Source organism: Rutidosis leptorrhynchoides, chromosome 4 (assembly GCF_046630445.1).
Source record: "Rutidosis leptorrhynchoides isolate AG116_Rl617_1_P2 chromosome 4, CSIRO_AGI_Rlap_v1, whole genome shotgun sequence".
NCBI lineage: Eukaryota > Viridiplantae > Streptophyta > Magnoliopsida > Asterales > Asteraceae > Rutidosis > Rutidosis leptorrhynchoides.
The window spans coordinates 534,810,556-534,836,189 of record NC_092336.1 but is presented as its reverse complement, the minus strand read 5'-3'; the positions used below and the strand labels follow the sequence as shown (position 1 = coordinate 534,836,189).

Genomic DNA, 25,634 nt, shown 5'->3' with positions numbered 1-25,634 from the left:
CATTTCCATCTACAGTGACAGAAGGCCAGTAAATTGACGATCCCCGGAGATCCGACCGTTGAATCTTCTCAATTTTTGGGCTGTGTCTTCCTGACATCAGTGCCAACATTTTCAACCGTTGAATTAGTCTAATAAGGTCTGTAGGTCGTGATTTTGCTGCTGGAACAGAGAGAGCAGATTATTGGGTGATTCATTCATCTTTTGTCTTTAATTTCTTCATATACTTGTTGATTATTGTTGTTCAAGAGTATGATGATGTTGTATGCCTCTAATTGATCTAGAGAAGGATTATTGTATTGCTCTCCTTGTTGATGATAGTGAAGTTTAAGTGGCTTACGAGTCCCGTGGTTTTTACTCTCGATTTTGAGAGGTTTTTCACGTAAAAAGTCTCGTGTGTATTGTGTGTGCTTATTTATTTCGTATTTGCTTATTTGGGACAGAATTGGGGCTGATTTGTGGTGATTGTGGTATACCTTATTTGTTAGTTTTCTTAAGGGTTTATACGGGTCGGGAAATGTTTGTCAAACGGAAGTTTGTTTCCGTTTTGTAGATTGCCCGTTGTGACCTATTTTTCCCATCAAGAACAGGTTGAAGGATGACGTCAAGCAAGTGGTTTTAAATGATGCTGATGGAGTTAATAATGAGAATGAAGTGAAGAATGATGTTGTGAAATATAGTAGTGATTTGGAGGATAGTGATACTTCTGAGGAAGAATCATCATCATCTACATCCGAGTCTTCTAGTAGTAGTAGTAGTGGTGGTGGTGGTGGTGGTGATGATGATGATGATGATGATGATGATGATGATGATGATGATGATGGTGGTGGTAATGGTAACGGTGTTGTAAAAGGTCCTATTCGATCCAAGAATGATGTTCAATCAGCTACTGCATATATTATGTGGTAGCTGTGAATTGTTTTATTTTCAATCATTTACTTTTAGGCAATTGTTATTCAACTAAAGTTTATTGAGATTGATTTAGAAGACTGAACTAACAATTACTTGATTGCAGGATCTCCCTCCGGTTCCTTCTGTTAATGTAACCATACAGCCCCATCATCAAACACTTCGAGTTGGCGTTGTGTTATGATTTGTGGGTAAGCTAATTGCAAAAGAATCCACTTTTTAGTTACTTTTTTTTTTTCCCTATTTTTATTTTATTTATTTATTTACATTTTATTTTATTTTATTTTTTATTTTTTTGAAATCAGGGTAATTTACATTTGGTATCACAAGTTAATAATCAATTGTTTGCATATATACAGATTATAAATGCACAAGTGATTATAGAAGGCGCGTATAGTCAGAAGTCAGAACCCTTTAAGTGAAGGTTCAATTTTATGGATCACAGAAAGCAGATCACCACTAGGGGTAGTCGATGAAATATTTGGACCCGTAATGGATCACAGAAAGCAGATCACCACTAGGGGTAGTCGATGAAATATTTGGACCCGTAAAGAACCCTTACTATATCGTTAGATACACTTCAGAAACCGAAATCCGTACTGGGATCGAACAGGGCAGCTCCATCTCTTTTGTTCCGGAATTTGCAGATTATGTTCTAAATAACAATTGTCTTTACAAAAAACGATACCATGCTTCTGGTGAAAATGACGAAGAGTTATCCGAAGAATTGGAGTTCTCAGGTGACGAAAAAGAAGCCGAGTATAAGAAAATGATTAAAATGTCAAAACGAAACTCAAGTGATCACAAAACTGGGTATATGAAAAAGGATAAGAAGTCAAGAAATCAAGGCGGTAACTCACAAGTGAATGGTTCTTCTAGTGGGTCCCAGGCATTATCTCCATCACAAGTTAATAATGTGCTGCAGGCATTTTCACCATCACATGTAAACGGATCCTCTGTTGGACCCACCCGTATGTTCACTGGACCACCATCTGAAGTTTGGTCAAACGGGTTCTCATCTATGCAGCCACAGAATATGGTGTTTCCTTCTAATGTGCCATTTATACAACAGAACTTTGCTCAACAACCTTTTCAGAATATTGGTTTGGCGAATTTAGGACTTTTTCCTCCACATATTAACACTACTGCACCAATGGTTACTTACATTAATTATGTTCAAGGTCCTTCTTTTGCATCTTGGCCTGCAAGTATACCTCAGAATAATTTCAATCCATCACAAGTTGGGCCGCTGATGGTCTTTCAGGGCCTACCACAAGGAGTTGTAATGCCTAATGGGCTTCAAATGGAAAATATTGGTGCTTTGAGACCTCCAATTTCTTCAAATTGTGGAGGAAGAAAACCATTTCAAAGGGGTGGCGGTCGTTTTAGTGGCGGTAGGCCAGTAGTGGGCCGCAATCCAGGTGAGTTGTGATCATTATGCTTAACAGTTTTGAGTTTTCTAGTTAGTTGGTTGTCTATGATACAATGGGTAAGTGCTACTTTTACTTTTGTTTGGATATAAGTGTATAATAAATGATACAATGGGTAAGTGCTACTTTCATAGCATACTTTTTTTTTTATGTTGTGTATCAACAATCGCCATACATGTAATGTTCTTACACTTGTTATTAGACTGGCATAGATGACAGACTGTAAATCTGAATCTGAAAATCGTACAGAGACGATTCTATATCACCTCCAAACGGTTTATTAGCCAACAATTTTCAATTGGCCTCTTGATTTTACGCTTCCAATTTCTGAAACACATAAACGAACGACTCAGCAGAGCTTATGTAAAATCCATATGAAGTTTATTATGTAATATTCTGTTAAAGTCATGTTTTATTTGCATATGACACATATAGCCCATTGGTTAATGAATAATGAAACATGATCAAGTGAAATAAAATAAATGTGAGGAGAATATAAACCTTATCTTTGTTCTTGCCTCTGGTTAAGAACTTGTATCCACCAAATATAAGCAATCCCCACCCAGATAACGATAAAATAACAAACTGCAACACAGATATAAACATATGAATCGCACGAAACTTAGTTTATAATAATAAAAATAAAAAAAATAAAAAGTCAAAAGAAAAAGAAAAAGAGAAAAAAACTCACATGTTCTTCCTTCCATCGAGATGGACTCATTGGATCTTTCCAAAATGCCACCTTTGGCGGTCCATGTTGATCTGCAAATAAACACAATCACTCATCACATATCACAACATTGTTGCATATACTTTCATACAAATTATTAACACGTCCAAATATGCAATGCATACCGATTTTATAATATTAAACAATAATAATAATAATTAGGTTAATATTGTACCAGCAGCTCCTGCAAGGCCACAACGTTGGATCAGGGAAGTGGCGTTAGAAGGCGAACTATGAGATAAGATTCTGAGTACATTTGCAGCTTGACAAACTGCCATTGAAGACACCATTTTTGCAGCTCCAGATAGTAGATGTTTACCAAAAAATGTTGATTATCAAATGGGCAAAAAGTTATATTTTCAGATACAACCATGTACTTCATTGCACTTGATGTCAAAATCCTAAAAACAATCACCCTGCAGACTCGGTCTCTTGACTTACTTTTCTTTATTTTTTTAAATACAGTATGTTAAGAAATAACTTGATATATTAATATTGATTCTTTTTTTCCCTAGTAAAATACTATACTAATTATATCATCAATAAGCAAATAAAAATTTACTAGTGAAATTACCCGTGAAATCACGGGTTTGTTTAAACGAAACAATTTAATAACATATTTATTTTAATGACCCGTTTGACTAAGAAACTTGTCGTTATTTTTACAAATATATAGAGACATGTATTTTCACATACATATGTAAAGTAATTAATTTTGTAAAAAGAAACCATATTTGAATATCAATAATATAATAATTATAATTATAATTATTATATTAAAAGTATATAATAATAAAAAAGTCGTTCAAAGTTGAGTATTTATATTTTTAATAATAATAATAATAATAATAATAATAATAATAATAATAATAATAATAATAATAATAATAATAATAATAATAATAATTATTATTATTATTAATAAATGTCTTTTAAATTTTTTTAAAAATTAAAATTACAATTAGAATTACGGTATTTTTTTTTTCACAGAAAACTTTTAAATAGTATGCTACAGTTGACAAATATTATTAAGTTGATCTTATACAAAACCAAGTGAGTATCAATTACTATAAAACCAATATTTGTGATTTCATTAGTTAAAAGGAAATAATTTACATCATGAATCACAAAGTAATACCTACAAAATCAAACAAATACAATCAATAAACCACAAACTTTAAAGCGGCTTTAAACCATGATGTACAGTTTCTTCACAATTTAATCATATGATGTACCATGGTATTCACGATAGGTCTGGTCAAATCCCAATCTGTACACCTACTCCACAATTTAAAGCGGCTTTAAACCGCGTTTAATCAGCTATAAATATAAGTAGAATGAATCAAATTAACATGTTAGTTTTTGCACCAGTACATCAACCATTTCATGACTAAATAAAAAACATAAGTACATCTTAACTAATCTTAAAAGGGTATAAAGAAAACTGTATGTGTTGTACACATGAAGTAAAGAGTTGTCTGTACCAGTTAAAAGTTAACATCATATCTTAATTAAATTATCATCAAGGCACTCATCAATGGCTTGACATGTTTCAATAGCAACATTAATTAATATTTAGGGTCCACTTCTACGTTTCAATAGCTCATCCCACTATTCTGTACACAACATAGTTCATTGTCAAAAGCTCATAAAAAAAAAGCAAAACAAAAACAAAAACAAAAACTATCTGTAACGACCCGATCTTTTTCGATCGTTCTATACTTATAAGATTAATATTTACATAAATTAAACCTTACCAACATGATAAGAAATCCAAATTGTTGAGACTTATGTTTTTGAAATGAGTTTTACACAACGTTTGACCGTCTAGTTTGACCGATGATATCACGAACTATACAATATATGATAATTATACGTTTGTGTATATATATGTATATATATATATATTTAACATGATTTATGGATGTTATAATATCTCATTTTGTATTAATAACAATAAGTTATAAGTATATTTTGAAACTACTAACTTAAGTTTTCAAAACGATAACCATACGTAACGTTATTTGACATAAATACTTAAGACCTATAATGTTTATACATATATCGTATAAGTAATGTATTTAATCACTTTTAAGGACTTAAATACATAAAACCATATAAGTGTATTCACAAAAGATAGCTATATTTGAATCCTCATTCCATTTTTCACAAAATTTCTATACGTATATCTAGAGTATTTGTACTCGTATCATACCTAGTTTCTATACGTATTTACTATTGGTATATACACATCAAATCACCACCAACCAGCCCTTGTTCAATGCCTTATGTATAAGGTAATTACTTTTGTATGATTGCAAGACTAATTAACAAGATTACAAACTAAAATCTTGTCCATGTTACCCATCATTCACGTTTTTATAAGCTAAGGGGTATCCTCATTTTTGATTCATTTTACTTCAAGTTTCTAGCTAAAAAACACACACACTTATAAGCCTTAAACCCCTTAATCATCTAAGCTCACATCTATGAAGATCTAGCTTCAAAAACACTACTTAATCACCATAAGAAAACCTTACAAAAACACTTCAAGAAATTCTTCCAAGAACACAAACTTACTTCCAATCTTTCATCCAATTCCATCACCCTTTTGGTTCTAGCTTTTTACTCCTCTTTTACAGCAACCTTGTCCAAGGAACTTGAGGTAGTAACTATGTTCATAACCTTATTCGATTCATATATATATAGCTATCATATTTTGTGGTATACAATTTTAACAACAAGAACATAGTTTGAATGTTTTCAAACTTGTTTGCAAACTAAACAGATCCTTCTAACTTAACTTTTAAAATACTTCAAGACCTGTAATATAACTTAAATATATGTTAATTTAACAAGGTATAACTTGGTTTTTCAAAGAATACCTTAAAAACTGTTTTTACGACGTCGGAGTGTAACCGGGGACTGTTTTGGGTTGGATAATTAAAAACCATCTTAAACTTTGAATTGAAGGTTTATTTTCTGGAAAAATGATTTTTACTATGAATATGATAACACATAAAAATTTCATGATTTAACTCAAAGTATAAGTATTTTTAGAAAAATAATCATTTAAGGTTGTTTACATAAGGGAAAATGTTTAACTTCATAAGTTTCACTAAAGTTTCACCTATGCCGTGTGATTTTGAATACAAACCAAGGTATTTTCAGTTCATAGTCTTAAAGAGGGACTCGATCCAAGGAGATGGCAAGTTGAATCAACGAAAACGGAGTTGTAACGAAGAAACTATGACCGAAACAAAATCGGATATCCAAGACTAGTTTAGCCACGAAAATAATTGGGAAAAATTAAATAAATCACATCTTTTTAAGATAACATGATATTTTATATATATGTACTTATAATTCAATTTTATATGGTTCAGGATCACCCGTAAACAACACGAGAAGATTAATCATAAGATCCCATGTTTGTACGCAACACGTCATTTGACAACACCGGTACTTTATGTACGCAACACGTCATTTGACAACACCGGTACCGTGGGTCAAGATTAATCTCGACCAATACATATACGATGGGGGTTTTATTTATTTCATTGCGGGTTTATTAAACATCTAAAAATGAACCATTAAAATTGAATTACTAACACCGGACTGCTAACTACGGACTAAGGAATTATTAAAAGTATTAAAAGTATTATATGTATATATATGTAACGTTGTTTAAAATAAAAGTATATTGATATATTATATATGGATAGGTTCGTGATATCAACCGGAAGACCAAGTCAAAAATATATATATCTTCAAGACAACAGTGAGTATATAGTCCCACTTTTAAACTCTAAATATTTCGGGATGAGAATACATGTATTTTATGTTTTATGTTATGGACACAAGTAACTGAAAAATATATTCTACGTTGAGTTGTACCACTGACATACTTCCCTGTAGCTTGGTAACTAATATTTACAGCGGTATTGTAAACGCGAATCCTGTTGATAGATCTATCGGGCCTGACAACCCCAACCGGACTGGACGACCAGTATTCAACGGTTGCACAGTACTTCGTTTCGTGACTACACTTGGTACAGTGTAGTAAGATTTCATATTAAAGGGAATATGCGACGTGATTAATTGTTAAGTATGGTTACCAAGTGCTCAACCACTTAGAATATTTTTATGAAAATGTTTATATATGAAATCTTGTGGTCTATATATATATATTGCTGCCGGCATTAAACCTATATCTCACCAACTTTATGTTGACCTTTTTAAAACATGTCTATTCTCAGGTGATTACTAAAAGCTTCCGCTACATTATGTTGAATTTGAGCAGGATCTTGCGTACGCATACATGTGTCAAAAATAAAACTGCATACCCAAGGATTTGTGTTGTAAAATATGCTAGAAATCGTGTTGTTATCATCATTTGTAAAGTTTGTAAGTCGAAGATTATCGCTAAACGATAATCATCTTTTTATTGTCTAAAGCTTGTATCAAAAATAAGAATTATGGTTTGTAATGTATAATATATGCAGTTTTCTTTTAAAAATGTCGCATATAGAGGTCAATACCTCGCAATGAAATCATACGTTATCTAACACGTTCTTATGGTTAAGGACGGGTTGTGACATGTGGTATCAGAGCGGTGGTCTTAGCGAACCAGGTTTGCATTAGTGTGTCTAACCGATAAGTCGTTAGGATACATTAGTAAGTCTGGACTTTGACCGGGTCTGATTTCGAAAACCATTGCTTATCATTGTTGGTTAAAATTTATATGTAAATATTATGTAAGTACTAATGGGTTAGTTGTTGTGTGATAGATGTCGGGCTCGAAACTTATTATCACATTCAGCGACTCCGAATCAGAATCTTCATATGGTGTTCCAGTCATTAACCTATCCGATGACGAAAATGATATCTTTGGGGAAGACTCACAAATTCCGGATGAACCAACTATAGAGAAACCGGAAAGTGAACCCAAGGAGGAAAGTGAACCCGAGGAGGAAAGTGAACCCAAGGAAGAAATACAGGAGATTACAAAAGACAAGTTCGATCAAGGAAAGAAACGAAAAGCTAATGAATTAGAAAATTCAAATCCCGAGTTTAGGGAGGATGATGTGGCACCAATTCCACTAAACAGTACTACCCCTATTCCCGCTATTCCTATTCGTGCTATCCCGGCATCCAGTTCTTCAGCCCCACCGCCAAAATATAGGCAGACAGCTAGGATAAGCGTTAGGCCATTCATTGGAACTAAACGTCCTAGAAAATAGACCAAACGATGCGCTGCCGTATTAAACCATGGGATCATATAATGTTTTGTATAATATTATTAGTGTGGTTTGCTTAATGTTTAATGTAAGATAAGCATATGTAAAATAGTGAAGTATGAAATGCAATAATTTTCCATGGTTAAATATTATTTAGATTGTAGTAATTGGTTCTGTACTAAGCTATTAAGTATGAACATTAACGGGTAGGTACTACCCTAGATATAATTATAAAACGCTAATAAGAAGAAAAGGCTTTTATAATAATACCTGGTTCATATTGTTAAAGCTATAATGTACTATAAATACACACTACATCTATAATAGTCCATGTGAATAATTATTTTCTTTCATTAGGAAATGGCGCGATTGAATCGAATGACGGAACAAGAAGTCGAGGACTTCATCAACCAGCGAGTGAACGACAGAATGTTATGGGTCGAAGCTGCAAGAGCTGCTGCAGTTAATCCAAATCCTCGTGTAGGATGCACTTACAAGACTTTTCAAGCTTGCAAGCCTTCATCATTCAGTGGAACGGAAGGACCAATCGGTTTAACCCGATGGATAGAAAAGATGGAGACTGTGTTCAAAATCAGTGGTTGTGATGAAAAATACATGACCAAGTATGCATCGTGCACTTTACAAGATAGTGCACTCACATGGTGGAAGAATTATGTGAAGGCTGTAGGAGGAGATGTAGCTTATGATACTCCATGGGAAGAATTCAAAACGATGTTAATCAACGAGTATTGTCCAAGGAACGAGGTTAGGAAGTTAGAAGATGAGTTATGAAGTTTGAAGGTTGTTGGTACTGAAATCACCAACTACAATCAGCGATTCATGGAATTAGTTTTGCTATGTCCTGAATTGGTTCCAACCGAAGCACGGAAGATTGAAATTTACAAAGATGGGTTGCCCACAAAGGTTAAGGCAAACGTTACAGCATCGAAACCTAAGACAATTCATGAAGCTATAACCATGGCAAACGAGCTAATGGATCAGGTCATTTTGGATAAGAAAGCATTCAATACTGATATGAAGGTAGTGGGTAACAAAAGGAAGTGGAATGGAAATTATGATCGAGGTAACCAACAACAATCATTTAAGAAACAAGAAATCACGAAAGGTGCGGGTAGTGGTTCAGGTTTTGGTTACAAAGGACAAAGTCCTTTATGCAACCGTTGTCACAAACATCACTTTGGTTACTGTAGTGTGGTATGCACCAAATGTAATCGACAGGGTCATCTTGCTGAAGATTGTAGGGCTCTCGTTACAAATACAAATGGTACCAAGACTCCTGCCACCAACGCAAATAGAACTGCTTTGGCTACCATTACTTGTTTTGGGTGTGGAAAACAAGGCCACTATAAGAGCCAGTGCCCGAATCCAGAGAAGAATATCGGACCTGCACGTGGAAGAGCATTTGTTATTAATGCTAAAGAGGCATGTGAAGACCCGGAGCTTGTTATGGGTACGTTTACCATTAATAACTTATCCGCATCTATTATATTTGATACTGGTGCTGATAGAAGTTACGTGTGTAGAGACTTTCACGCTAAATTGAATTGTTCATCATTACCTCTCGATGCTAAGTACATGATTGAGTTAGCTAATGGTAAACTAATTAAAGCCGATAAAATTTGCCGTGATTGTAAAATAAATTTAGCCGGAGAAACGTTTAAAATTGACTTGATACCCGTAGAATTAGGAAGTTTTGATGTAATAGTCGGCATGGACTGGATGTCCAAAATAGGAGCTGAAGTTGTGTGCGCCAAGAAGGCAATTCGCATTTCTCGTAAGGATAAAACGCCAGTAATGATTTATGGAGAGAAGGGTAACTCAAAGCTAAAACTCATTAGTTATTTGAAAGCTCAAAAGTGCTTGAAGAAAGGGTGCTATGCTATCTTAGCACATGTTAATAAAGTCGAAACAAAGGAAAAAGTGAAGAGCATCAATGACGTGCCTGTGGCAAGAGATTTTCCTGAAGTCTTTCCGGAAAAGTTGCCGGGATTACCTCCATTTAGATCTGTAGAATTTCAAATAGATTTAGTACCAGGAGCTGCACCAGTGGCTCGTGCTCCATATAGACTTGCACCGTCCGAGTTAAAAGAACTTCAGAGTCAGTTAAAAGAATTACTGGATCATGGATTCATACGACCAAGTACTTCACCGTGGGGAGCTCCGATTCTATTTGTTAAAAAGAAAGATGGATCTTTTAGGATGTGTATAGATTATCGTGAATTAAATAAGTTAACTATCAAGAATCGGTATCCACTACCGAGAATTGACGACTTATTTGATCAACTCCAAGGATCATGTGTGTACTCAAAAATTGACTTAAGGTCGGGCTATCATCAATTACGTGTCAAAGAAGAAGATATACCGAAAACTGCTTTTCGGACACGTTATGGTCATTACGAATTTTTGGTTATGCCGTTTGGATTGACGAATGCGCCAGCTGTATTCATGGACCTCATGAATCGAGTTTGTAGTCCGTATTTAGATAAGTTTGTTATCGTTTTCATTGATGATATTCTTATCTATTCCAAGAGTGAGCAAGAGCATGAAGAGCATTTAAGGTTGATATTAGAGTTGTTGAGAAAAGAACAACTATATGCTAAATTTTCTAAGTGTGCTTTTTGGTTGAAAGAAGTTCAATTTCTTGGCCACGTTGTTAGTAGCAAAGGAATTCAGGTTGATCCAGCAAAAACTGAAGCCATTGAAAAATGGGAGACTCCTAAGACACCAACGCAGATACGTCAATTTTTGGGTTTAGCCGGTTATTATAGAAGGTTTATTCAAGATTTTTCCCGAATAGCTAAGCCGTTGACAGCGTTAACGCAAAAAGGGAAGAAATATGAATGGACTTCTGAGCAGGAGAGTGCATTTCAATTACTAAAGAAGAAGTTAACTACGGCGCCTATTTTATCGTTACCAGAAGGGAACGATGATTTTGAAATATATTGTGACACTTCGCGACAAGGTTTTGGTTGCGTTCTTATGCAACGAAAGAAAGTTATTGCATACGCATCCCGACAATTGAAGATTCACGAGCGGAATTATACGACGCATGATCTAGAACTGGGAGCAGTCGTGTTTGCATTGAAGATATGGAGACACTACTTGTATGGGGTTAAATGCACTGTGTTTACTGATCATAAAAGCCTTCAACATATTTTTGATCAGAAACAGCTGAACATGAGACAACGTAGGTGGGTCGAGTTAATAAACGACTATGATTGTGAAATTCGTTATCATCCCGGGAAGGCGAACGTGGTGGCCGATGCTTTAAGCAGAAAGGAACGAGAACCAATTCGAGTACGAGCGATGAACATAAAAATTCGCATGAATCTCAACTCGCAAATCAAAGAAGTTCAACGAGAAGCACTTACTAAAGAAAACATAAGAAATGAAATAATGAAGAAGTATGAGAAACAACTCATTGAACGGGAAGACGGAATTCGATATTTTGCAAATCGTATTTGGGTACCGAAGTTGGGTGGATTAAGGAAGTTGATATTGAACGAGGCACATAAGACAAGATACTCGATACATCCTGGAGTTGGAAAGATGTATCAAGATCTTAAGACACATTATTAGTGGCCTAATTTAAAGACAGACGTTGCAACATATGTTGGGGAGTGTTTAACTTGTTCCAAAGTCAAAGCAGAACACCAAAAGCCATCAGGGTTACTTCAACAACCAGAAATCCCAGAATGGAAATGGGATGGTATTACCATGGATTTCATCACGAAGTTACCAAAGACTGCCTGGGGATACGACACCATTTGGGTGATTGTTGATCGTCTCACCAAGTCTGCACATTTCTTGCCTATAAAGGAAACGGATAGAATGGAGAAACTATTACGATTGTATATAAAGGAAATTGTTTCAAGGCATGGAATACCTATTTCCATTATATCCGATCGTGATAGTAGATTTACCTCAAATTTTTGGCAATCACTACAGGAGGCACTAGGAACTCGTTTGGATATGAGCACCGCATATCATCCGCAATACGACGGGCAGAGTGAAAGAACAATTCAGACTCTCGAAGACATGCTCAGAGCATGTGTGATCGATTTTGGAAACGGATGGGATAAGTATTTACCGTTAGCAGAATTCTCGTATAATAATAGTTATCATGCTAGCATTAAAGCTGCACCATTCGAAGCATTGTATGGAAGGAAGTGTAGATCTCCTATCTGTTGGAATGAAGTAGGAGATCGACAATTAACTGGTCCCGAGATCATACACGAAACGACTGAGAAGATAGTACAAATCAAGGAGAGATTGAAAACAGCCCGTAGTCGCCAAAAGAGCTACGCCGATGTCCGAAGGAAACCATTAGAGTTTCAGATCGGTGACATGGTTATGCTAAAGGAGTCACCTTGGAAAGGTGTAATACGTTTCGGCAAAAGGGGTAAACTGAACCCAAGATATGTAGGTCCGTTCAAGATCATCGAACTCATTGGACCGAGTTACCGCAACAACTAGCCGGAGTACATAATACCTTTCACGTCTCGAACCTTAAGAAGTGTCTTGCAAAGGAAGACCTCACCATTCCTCTTGAAGAAATCCATATCAACGAGAAACTACAATTCATCGAAGAACCAATCGAAATCATGGATCGTGAAGTTAAACAGCTCAAGCAGAGCAACATACCGATCGTTAAGGTTCGTTGGAGTGCTAGAAGAGGTCCCGAGTTTACTTGGGAATGAGAGGATCAGATGAAACAAAAGTATCCACACTTGTTTCTCGATGACGCAAAATAGGTACAATTTTAAAATTTCGGGACGAAATTTATTTAACGGGGAGGTAATGTAACGACCCGCACTTTTTCGATCGTTCTATACTTATAAGATTAATATTTACATAAATTAAACCTTACCAACATGATAAGAAATCCAAATTGTTGAGACTTATGTTTTTGAAATGAGTTTTACACAACGTTTGACCGTCTAGTTTGACCGATGATATCACGAACTATACAATATATGATAATTATACGTTTGTGTATATATATGTATATATATATATATTTAACATGATTTATGGATGTTATAATATCTCATTTTGTATTAATAACAATAAGTTATAAGTATATTTTGAAACTACTAACTTAAGTTTTCAAAACGATAACCATACGTAACGTTATTTGACATAAATACTTAAGCCCTATAATGTTTATACATATATCGTATAAGTAATGTATTTAATCACTTTTAAGGACTTAAATACATAAAACCATATAAGTGTATTCACAAAAGATAGCTATATTTGAATCCTCATTCCATTTTTCACAAAATTTCTATACGTATATCTAGAGTATTTGTACTCGTATCATACCTAGCTTCTATACGTATTTACTATTGGTATATACACATCAAATCACCACCAACCAGCCCTTGTTCAATGCCTTATGTATAAGGTAATTACTTTTGTATGATTGCAAGACTAATTAACAAGATTACAAACTAAAATCTTGTCCATGTTACCCATCATTCACGTTTTTATAAGCTAAGGGGTATCCTCATTTTTGATTCATTTTACTTCAAGTTTCTAGCTAAAAAACACACACACTTATAAGCCTTAAACCCCTTAATCATCTAAGCTCACATCTATGAAGATCTAGCTTCAAAAACACTACTTAATCACCATAAGAAAACCTTACAAAAACACTTCAAGAAATTCTTCCAAGAACACAAACTTACTTCCAATCTTTCATCCAATTCCATCACCCTTTTGGTTCTAGCTTTTTACTCCTCTTTTACAGCAACCTTGTCCAAGGAACTTGAGGTAGTAACTATGTTCATAACCTTATTCGATTCATATATATATAGCTATCATATTTTGTGGTATACAATTTTAACAACAAGAACATAGTTTGAATGTTTTCAAACTTGTTTGCAAACTAAACAGATCCTTCTAACTTAACTTTTAAAATACTTCAAGACCTGTAATATAACTTAAATATATGTTAATTTAACAAGGTATAACTTGGTTTTTCAAAGAATACCTTAAAAACTGTTTTTACGACGTCGGAGTGTAACCGGGGACTGTTTTGGGTTGGATAATTAAAAACCATCTTAAACTTTGAATTGAAGGTTTATTTTCTGGAAAAATGATTTTTACTATGAATATGATAACACATAAAAATTTCATGATTTAACTCAAAGTATAAGTATTTTTAGAAAAATAATCATTTAAGGTTGTTTACATAAGGGAAAATGTTTAACTTCATAAGTTTCACTAAAGTTTCACCTATGCCGTGTGATTTTAAATACAAACCAAGGTATTTTCAGTTCATAGTCTTAAAGAGGGACTCGATCCAAGGAGATGGCAAGTTGAATCAACGAAAACGGAGTTGTAACGAAGAAACTATGACCGAAACAAAATCGGATATCCAAGACTAGTTTAGCCACGAAAATAATTGGGAAAAATTAAATAAATCACATCTTTTTAAGATAACATGATATTTTATATATATGTACTTATAATTCAATTTTATATGGTTCAGGATCACCCGTAAACAACACGAGAAGATTAATCATAAGATCCCATGTTTGTACGCAACACGTCATTTGACAACACCGGTACTTTATGTACGCAACACGTCATTTGACAACACCGGTACCGTGGGTCAAGATTAATCTCGACCAATACATATACGATGGGGGTTTTATTTATTTCATTGCGGGTTTATTAAACATCTAAAAATGAACCATTAAAATTGAATTACTAACACCGGACTGCTAACTACGGACTAAGGAATTATTAAAAGTATTAAAAGTATTATATGTATATATATGTAACGTTGTTTAAAATGAAAGTACATTGATATATTATATATGGATAGGTTCGTGATATCAACCGGAAGACCAAGTCAAAAATATATATATCTTCAAGACAACAGTGAGTATATAGTCCCACTTTTAAACTCTAAATATTTCGGGATGAGAATACATGTATTTTATGTTTTACATTATGGACACAAGTAACTGAAAAATATATTCTACGTTGAGTTGTACCACTGGCATACTTCCCTGTAGCTTGGTAACTAATATTTACAGCGGTATTGTAAACGCGAATCCTGTTGATAGATCTATCGGGCCTGACAACCCCAACCGGACTGGATGACCAGTATTCAACGGTTGCACAGTACTTCGTTTCGTGACTACACTTGGTACAGTGTAGTAAGATTTCATATTAAAGGGAATATGCGACGTGATTAATTGTTAAGTATGGTTACCAAGTGCTCAACCACTTAGAATATTTTTATGAAAATGTTTATATATGAAATCTTGTGGTCTATATATATATATTGCTGCCGGCATTAAACCTATATCTCACCAACTTTATGTTGACCTTTTTAAAACATGTCTATTCTCAGGTGATTACTAAAAGCTTCCGCTACATTATGTTGAATTTGAGCAGGATCTTGCGTACGCATACATGTGTCAAAAATAAAACTGCATACCCAAGGATTTGTGTTGTAAAATATGCTAGAAATCGTGTTGTTATCATCATTTGTAAAGTTTGTAAGTCGAAGATTATCGCTAAACGATAATCATCTTTTTATTGTCTAAAGCTTGTATCAAAAATAAGAATTATGGTTTGTAATGTATAATATATGCAGTTTTCTTTTAAAAATGTCGCATATAGAGGTCAATACCTCGCAATGAAATCATACGTTATCTAACACGTTCTTATGGTTAAGGACGGGTTGTGACACTATCATCTTTTTGCATATCCCTTGACCTAGTAATGTAGCACACTTTTTACTTTCCCATACCCATACCCATTATGCATATCCCTTGACCCATTTAGGTTTTCAAAATGTCTATGACATCTAGTCATTCTAACTTACATCATCAGATGGGATTAGTGACTTTTAATTGACAGTTTTCTATACTGATCAAATGGACATACCTAAACTAACACTTGATATAGTGTCGTTAGGTTTAAGATACTAACACACACTGCATTATAGTTATAGTCATAATCTATAACCATTATAATTATAACCATATGCATTCATAACTTGAAATATATACCTTTTCTATTCATAGGAATGTTTGCAAACAAAAAAAAAAAATCAAACACGGACTATCCGTTTTTGTGCTTAAAAATAAAACCGTAACATGAAAATTCAAAAAGAATATACCTTGGGGGTATAAAGATCACAATATGCAGTCAGGAAGAGTGATCAGTAATGATGTTGGAAGTGTATATGAAGCACCCCACAAATGTAATATCTTCTCATTAAAAATAAAATTAAAACATGATGAGAAATGTCCTGCAAAAACCAATAAAGGATGGTAAGTTAAATAGCCATCACCCATTACACTTGTAAATGCAAACAAAAGTTTATTTGCTTTTGGTTAGAAGCTCCTCCCACTTACTCTCAGTAGAGCAACATAACCATCAACAATATGCTATGTGTAGAGTATTAAAAATAGTCCTTAATCGTATGCTTACGGATCTCTTTCATTTCATTAAAAATATTTCACGCACTCACATAATCACATTATGGTTTATTGTAAGATGCTCTTAATCAATTAAATCACATAATCAACACACTTGTTAATATTTATTCCACACAAAACTTGACCCACTTAATATATGTCATCAGTTACAAACTTCACAGGGGACTTAAGAATATCCAAAGCCTTTAGTTATAAATCTAACACTATATAGCAAATAAAACACATATTAGTTTCAAAACCCATTAAGTAAAAGAATTCCTGAATAAATGACAACCATCTGTATGAAAATACAATATAAAACATCTCGCAAGAACTTACATAAGTTTGGGGCAATTGAGCAACCTATTTAGCCATCAGTTCACCTGATTTATAAAATTACACACAATTTAAATCATACAGAATGTAAGTTTTAAAAATATCATGATCGAACCAAAATCTTAAAAGATATTGAACATATAAACCACGAATTTGAACAACTAACACCATGAACAGCTCCATACTCTCCATACTGATCTTTATCCAAAACCTAAAAATAAAAATTCAAGAAGATAATGACTTTAATCCTAATGAAGAAAAAAATTAACCAATTTAATCACTACCATTGAAAACGTAGATGAAAAATTAATGATCAAGAAACCCATTTTAACCCTAACATAAAAATCAAACTTCTATAAACATAGATGTGGAAACATATATACCTGATTTGCGATTATATAAAACATCGTTGGTTGCAGACGTGACGATGGTGAAGGAGACGGCAACAGCAGAAGTGTTGGTAGCACCAGCGGCAACGGCGGTGGTTCCAGACGAAAGTGCAGCGGTGTATATATATCTATGAATTATTTATTTATTTAAAACCCTAATTTTAGAACTGATAAGGTGTATAATTTTTTAATTATACGTTTAAGCTTTTTAAATAAAATTAATTAGCCTTTATGACATCATCAAGATGGTTTAGATTTTTTTTCTTTTTATTTTTGATTTTTTCTTAACAAAAGAATTAGCCTAATTATGAAATCATCATTTTAGCATTTTAATAGAAACTATAGATACTATAGGTGTTCAGAAAACATCACGTTTGAGATTGTAACATGTTGTGTAAAATTACTAATCATATATGTGTGGCACAAACAGTAAAAACTAATAATAAAAATCGCCTCTAAAAACAAGTTATTGAGATTGGAAACTTGAAAGAAATTTATATATGATATCGATCAATATCATGAATTTAAGAGCGCATTAACATGGGGAACCAAACAGGGTAAAGCGCAACGATAATTAACACAAGAACAAGCGCAATGGCAATGCAAGTACATTTCCTTGAGCTCTTTTGCAACTCCCTTGCTTCAACTAACTGCTCGGTCCCACGATGAACAAATGAACTCGCGTGCGCTACATTGCTCTCAATATCATTCAGTTGTTGCCCTTGCGCTTCAACTAACGCAGCCATGTCCAAAAATATTTGGTGTAATTCTATCAAGTTTTTTTCTATATCTTTCACCGCATCATGTCTTTCTTGAATTTCCGATATCGTGTCCATTATTTGTCCCCGACCTTGATCTTGGATAGCTTTTTGCATAAAATCCTCACCTTCGCCACTCGATATTAAATTTTCAATTAATTCGTCGTTTGCTTTTTCACCCGTTATTGTAAAGTATCTTCTTCCAACGGTCTCTTTGTACTCTTCATTCATTCTAGCTCGCAACGCTTGAAAGTCATCCATCATGGTCTTAAGCTTCTTGCCTAAACCACTAACAACAGATGTTCGCGTCCTATCGGCTGATGAGCCGGGCCCACAACCAGGGACTTTTCGATGTTCCACATTTGACTTGTCAAGGGCTACAAGCTTTCCCTTAATGACCTTGACGCGTTTCAATACTTGCTCTACGTCCGAGTCCATTTTGGCGCGAAGTTGTTTCATTGTTTTGGCATTATGAACCGTTTTACTTTCCTCGTTTGATTCTTGTAGCTTTTTATACAATTTTTCGACCCCTGCCATATCTTCTTTTACATTCTCCACGTCTGCGAAGAATTTATCAAGATCGATTGGATCATTGCCAGCGCCACCACCAGCCTCGATGTCTTTCTCATCTTGATATTTCTTGAAAGAATTAGAAAATAGATCATTCATCTTGGCTGGCTTTTTATTTATTTATTTAAATCTAAAATCAAGTTTCAATAACTCAAAGGATAATTATTTAAATGGGATTTAAGATTAAAAAAAACAAAAAACAAAAAACAAAAAAAGATTAAAACTAAACAACGACCTTCCCTTCTTCTCTCCCGGCAAAAATATGAAAGAGAGAATAATAATGATTGAAGGAAGAACTGGGAAGAGAAGGTGAAAAAAACCAAAAGGATGATCAACTATAAATGTATGAATTTTCAATGGAAGATAGATGCCATTGGATGGCCAATAAATCTTTTTATGGGGCAAAGAGTTAATCTAGGAGAAATTCATAATTCATAATATTTATAAATAGCTAAATTTAATCCAATAATCTCTTACTATGGAGTATTACCTTGACAGAAAAAAAATCACCTAACAGAATTTCTATTTAGGACATGTATATTTCAACCTAGCTTTAATTCAAGAGTTATGACTTAGCTAATAAATCAGTATTTACAGTTTTAGTAGATTAATTCTTGTAACAAGTAGTATGTGTAGAATTGTGTATAGCATTGTCGGAATTGTGTATATATATATTCAAAGAGAAAAGGATAATAATATGAGAACACTTGTAAATTAGGTACCTCTGTTGAATGATAATATAAACTTTCTTTTTTAAAAATAAATTACCTCTAATGTTGAACTACTCTGAGATGTTCGAAGCATTCTTCTAGCAACATTTTCTCATCGATTGCAACTATTTCAAGCTCTGAAAATATGGAAGTAGTCTTACAAGTCTGTTAAAATTATAGGCATTATGATTATAAGTGATCATGAAGTTTACTTCAATTTTTTCAAAAAGTACACATGCTATATACCGTGCGCATCAAAGACAGAGTCAAACACATCACTGATTCCACCAAATTAGCTGCATGTTCAAGAGTAGTTGTCGTAGCTGTTTGAGCATTCATCTATACAGAAACAACAGACAATAATTTACATGTAACCTTTTTGCTGTAGCATGGAAAACATATTGTTCAATTCCTCATCTCCTTCAATAATAGGTATTCTACATACAAACAATAGCTTCCAAACAATCTTTGGTAATGGAAACGTTTGATCCATGTCTCGTTTCCATCTACTTTCCACGCTTCCAATAATTTCGTCTGCACAACATGGTGACATACCATATGTTAAGAGATTGAGTAGTAAAATGCATCAATGATTATGGATGAAGTATCGTATTGAGCTTTACTTCCATTTTCTCTTTATCCAATTGTGATCTCTTCTGTTACAGATTAAATTGAATCGAATATAGATATATAAATATAAATAATTTTAAACCCTAAAATTCTTGTTTTTGTTTTATGTTGGGAAAAAACAATAATTAAATCATAATATTTTAGAAAAATCTAAGTGAAATACAAATTTGGAACAGATTCTAAACAGTCTGACAAGATCCATCAATAAATTTGATACAAAGAATTGATCACGACTCTAATCAACATTGCATAAATAAGGGTGATGATATGTACACAACCTAGTTTTGTTATGTACACAACCATCTTGCTTTACAGTGTTGTACACAACACTGTAAAGCAAGATGCAACAACAACAACAACAACAACAACAAAACCCAATACCACATAAGTGGTGTATGGGGAAGGTGAGATGTAGACAATCTTTCCCCTATACGAGAATAAAGACAAGTCATTTCTCTAACCAGAGTGAAAACACTATCAAAAGTAGAGAAAGTCATCCCTCTCTCTATTCGACGGATAGAGAGATTGCTTCCGAGTGAACCTCCGGCCAATAAGTAGAAATTTTTTTAAAAAAAATTAAAAATTAAATTAAAAATAAAAATGAGACGCCATGAAAATGGTAAAATCAAATTTTCATGGGTTTTAAATCTTGCCTGAAATTTAATTTAGGCTCTAAGAGTCAATCAAGTCGCCAATAAATCGACGCTTGCTGTCGACTCAATAACTAGAGCCGTAATACAAACTAATCAATGTTATCTGATAGAATATTAAATTATAACTAACCTTGTGAACCTTTTCTTCCGTGAGAGATCGTGCCGAACCCCCAACGAAAACCTCCACACCTTTGCTTTCATTCTGATAACCAGTTGAATTATGATCCAAAAATTGATTGTGTACATATCACTTCCCCATAAATATTAAAACAAACACACCCACAAACATTTGACGTTGGCACAACAAACAAGCTAACTGCTTCATCAAACTCCACGAACCAATAACTCAAAATAGTAATTCACGTAAGCTACATATATGATTTGGCAATAAAAGAGGGACTATTTATTGAAAACAATAGAATCTCTAAAAGGATGACCGTAGCAATGACAACGAGCTAACAAGTCCAAATAAGTCCATGTGTTACTAAATAAGCAAATTAATATGTATTAGTAGTATTTAGTTATGAGTTAATTTTAGTATTATAGTCTTGTTGTGATGATAATGTAACGATTACTGTAAAAGAATCAAATACAGTCATAAGTAATAACACAGCGTCAAGTAACATTTTATAAATAAATAAATAAAATATATACAACAAATTTGGATCACATTACAAGTTGATATTAGCATACATGGAAAGCGAAAACCCCTTTTGGTAGAGCATGGGGATGACCAAAACCAAAAGACAAGCATTCAACCGCGATTCTCTCCTCCAAACATGTGCGTCTTCTGCAACACCACCCAATCCAAGTCTATATTGGGATTCTTTTATTTTATTTGTTTTTATTAATTTAATTTGTTAAGTAATAATTAAGTAATTTATTACTCCAATAATTATTAATTTATTGATATTAGTTTATAACTTTATAAAAAAAATACTACTCCGTAGTATATTGAAGTGGGATTTTGTGACACATATTGAAAAAACCAACGTCAAACCCTAAAAACAAATACTCCGTAATAATAAATGAGACCAACATCCTCATACTCTACTCGTACTCAACACCTAATTACTACTCCAATCATCCTCGTTTTTTGCTCCAAACAAAACACCCAACACATTTACTTGTATTCACTTATTTTTGTATTATTAATAAATAAATTCAATTCAATTCAACGTATCTATATGTTATTTTTGGGTTCTTTCTCGATGAAGCTCATAAATTTGACTTTTGGAATTTTTCAAGATTTTGCGTTTTTATTAAATTTTGTAATCTTAATTGAATGTGATATTAAGTTATTAACTACTTGTATGGGGTTCGAATTATAGTGTGAGCTTACTAAGACCACTTATAATTAATTAATTATATTAATTTGTCATTCGTTAACAAATAAATTATTTTGATGAAACATATATTCACAACATCTCCACGACACCTTTTTCACAATTTTCAACTTTTTTGAAACTCTTTAAAACTGATCTAATTGTGGTTCCCAATAGAATAGTCGTCAATTTTGAACTAGACTAATCAACTTTATATTGCTTTTAGTACAAAATAAAAAAGAAATATAAAAGCATTTCAAAAGCAATTTAGTAAAGCTTTATAACTACTCAAAAAGGTTATTTAAATATAACTAAAATATGAACTTTCATGCTAACTAGAACTAGAATCCAATATAATCCCAACCATCATCATTAACATTACAAAGGCCAAAGACAAAAAATACCCCTTCCCCAATAACACCCCTGTCAACTTACATCACTTGACCCCCTCTTTTATCTAAACCACAAAAATCGTAGCACGTAACATAAATTATGTACTACTACAGTAAACATCATCAGCATCGAACAAAAACAGTAATAAAAAACTTGAAATAACTAGACAAAAACCATGAATGGCAATATAGTCATTACAAAAACATACGCACGTGACCAAGACGGTGACAAGGTAGCAGAAGAAAAGGAGTCAGATTTATCAAACTGTAACGAGTCAACGGCTAAAGGCATGTTCTCTTGGTCTGGGCTACATTTAGAGTCATGGGGTGGGTGCGCACTGTACATGATAGCGCGCAATACAGCAGAAACTGTTGGTATGTACGCCGTCTTGTTTCGTGCTAGCAGCCACGTCAGCCCCATCAGCTCACAGTCACGATCCATTATCTTACTCGTGCGTTCACTTTTTGTTGTTCCATTTTTGCCCCCACCATTTATCTGTTCAGTTCACCCTTAAAAATATTAAAATTAATTAATAAATTAATTATAATTATTACCCCGTATTATTGACAATCAAAGTTACAATGTAACAAAATACGGAGTATATGTTTAAGCTAAAATGTTCATAAGTCGATCGGCACATGTCAACATAAAATAATTTTAAAAACTTATAAATTTATTTCAAACTATTTTATTTTTAATTTTAACGTAGTTGTTAAAGTTCCTAAAAACTTAACGTAATTAACATACCTTTTGTAAAGCACCTAAACATTTTGTGCAACCGGAGTAAGACGAGTTCCGGCAATTCTTTTCTAAATTTTTTACGACGGCCGTCGGCGTAGCATTTTTCGACGAACCGGTGAGGTTAAACGCAGCCGGACAACTGAGCGAACCGATCTGATGCAACCGAATACCACAAAAACAGATAATAGCATCACATGAAGCATTAGGTTGTGGAATATGAATGTTTCGTGTTATCAACGAGTTTTGCAACGAGTTAACACATTTTTGAGAGTCGTCCGGCATCATCGGCATTGATTCAGATGAAGGAGATGAAGAAGCGTTGATTTGTAAGGCTGACTTAGCGTGTGCTGCGAACAACCATGCTGCGAGAACCGGGCAGCAACGGCTACGGTCAAGGTTATGGGTGCAAGCTGCGTTGACTCCGCCAAAAAGTTCTGCGGATAAATCGAGGCGGCATGTAGGTGAACCGGTCTGGACCGGGAAGGATGGGACGGTGTTGGGAGTGGGGAAGTTTGGGGGTTTGAGGGGTTGAGAGATAAGAGAGGAATGGGAATGATGGAGATAGAAGATTATGATGAGAATGAAAATCGTCACGAGATGCATGTTTGGGTTTTGAATGTTCGATTTTGATGATGATGAATGAACAAGATTCAGAAGGTGTACATGAAAAAGGAGTGTGATGGATTAAAGTTATGACTGATTTTGGATGTTTGTAGGTGGAGAATCTTTTTTTATTTTTAACCTTTTTTTTTTTTTTTTTTTTTTCAAGGAAAGCAATTCTTTATTTTTTAAAGTCCTTTTAGTTTTCCAGTATATTATTATTATTATTATTATTATTATTATTATTATTATTATTATTATAAAAAACTTAAAAGTTTTAAAACTTACAAAAAATTAGTGGGAAGCCTAGAGACAATCTGGGCCCCCACACCTCTAGCAATAGCAAAACCTATTCTAGTAAAAATATGAGCAGCAGCACTGACACTAATATCTAGCGCCATCGAACTCTTCTGAACCCGCTTTAGCAAAGAAACAGCCTCCTTCTCTAATTCCCCCAAGAAAGAAAATGAGAAAGGAATGAAACCATAACCAATCGCCTGACAGCTAGATTCGTACTTGGCCCGCTTCCGACGAGCCGCATCAACCACAGCACGTCCAGGGACAAAGTCAGAAAGCCCAGACTGCGTCAAAGGAGAAGACCCTGTCAAGTCAACACAAACATCGCGACCACAATCCTAGGAATAAAGTAACACATCTGCAGGTCTGAGGGCCCTGTCGTTCCCTCCAGACAACCCAATGTCAACCTCCTTTCTCGCTGAAATCCCAGAGCGATAACAAACATCAACAAGGGAATCCCGAACAATATTATGTCGATGCTTAATACCCACCATACCAGCACAAGACACGGCGTGATCCCCGAAAATATCCCCAGTAAAAACTCTTGAACAGGCAGAGCATGCCGTCGAGATAGAGAACAATGGAACACCTAACCGGTAGCACAACACACATCGGTAAGTCTTTGCGTTCATCGTCTGACCCAACCCCAAAATAGGGACTGCCCTTAGCCAAGCAGATGTGTGATGACCCGGAAATTTCGACTAAATTTAAACTTAATCTTAAATGATTAATGATTTCGACAAGATAAGTAAAGTATGTAAAACTGAATCTCAAAAATTTTAAACTATTCAAATACCCTTCAGTTGTTCTCAACGATTCGCGAACCATTATATGTAAATAGATACATATATATACTATAACTTGAAAACGTAACAAAATTTTAATTGCATGTTACCGTACATTAAACTTATTGGTTTATATATCTATTTGAATATATATGATTTCAAGTTATTTAGTAAACGATAGTAACATTCGATTATTGATTCGATTGATATTTATATAAGTTAACTAAAACGTTTAAAATGAACAAGTAAAACACTAATTTGCTACAGTATTTTCAAATTGCTACAGTACCCAAAATGCTACAGTGTTTTCGAAAATCACTATTTGCTACAGTAAAATTTACTTTGCTACAGTGAATTGCTACAGTTTAAGAAGTAAATGACCAAAACACTCTAAAGTTTAAGATATACTTTGAGTGGTATAGTTTATGGATAACTTAAGGCTATATTTTGACAAAGGTACGTGACACGAAACGTAAAATGCAAGTTTTCTAACGGTACGAAAGGACATTCGAAAAACCGGAACCGGGACATAAGTCAAGTGATGACGTACGACTTATCGGAACAAAAATTACAAATCAACTATGCACGGGAATAAAATATAATATATAATTAATTAATTTAAATTATATATTATATATATATTATTTAATTATGTCGACAAGCATTAGGACAA

At 33.9% G+C, this 25,634-nt stretch overlaps 2 protein-coding genes across 2 annotated transcripts; both read right to left on the bottom strand.

Moving 5' to 3' along the window:
* Window positions 1-18,023: 18,023 nt before the first annotated feature.
* Window positions 18,024-19,014, bottom strand: LOC139842592 (syntaxin-125-like). Its single transcript, XM_071832712.1, has one exon. It carries the CDS (start codon window positions 18,924-18,926, stop codon window positions 18,024-18,026), a length of 903 nt encoding a protein of 300 aa, XP_071688813.1. The 5' UTR covers window positions 18,927-19,014.
* A 3,523-nt stretch (window positions 19,015-22,537) lies between these two features.
* On the bottom strand, window positions 22,538-23,954 carry LOC139845051 (uncharacterized GPI-anchored protein At4g28100-like). The gene is made up of 2 exons (XM_071835275.1): window positions 23,286-23,954; window positions 22,538-23,033 (listed from the first exon to the last, which is right to left on the bottom strand). The coding sequence occupies exons 1-2, from the start codon at window positions 23,880-23,882 to the stop codon at window positions 22,701-22,703; spliced, it is 930 nt and encodes a 309-aa protein (XP_071691376.1). The 5' UTR covers window positions 23,883-23,954; the 3' UTR covers window positions 22,538-22,700.
* Window positions 23,955-25,634: the final 1,680 nt, after the last annotated feature.

Bases quoted from the DNA above. Each gene is read 5' to 3' on its own strand.
- LOC139845051 (XM_071835275.1), bottom strand. From the start codon at position 23,882: ATGCATCTCGTGACGATTTTCATTCTCATCATAATCTTCTATCTCCAT. The intron at 23,034-23,285 runs GTATGTTAATTA...TGAACTGAACAG, and splicing joins GTTTAGGTGCTTTACAAAAG to ATAAATGGTGGGGGCAAAAA.
- LOC139842592 (XM_071832712.1), bottom strand. From the start codon at position 18,926: ATGAATGATCTATTTTCTAATTCTTTCAAGAAATATCAAGATGAGAAA.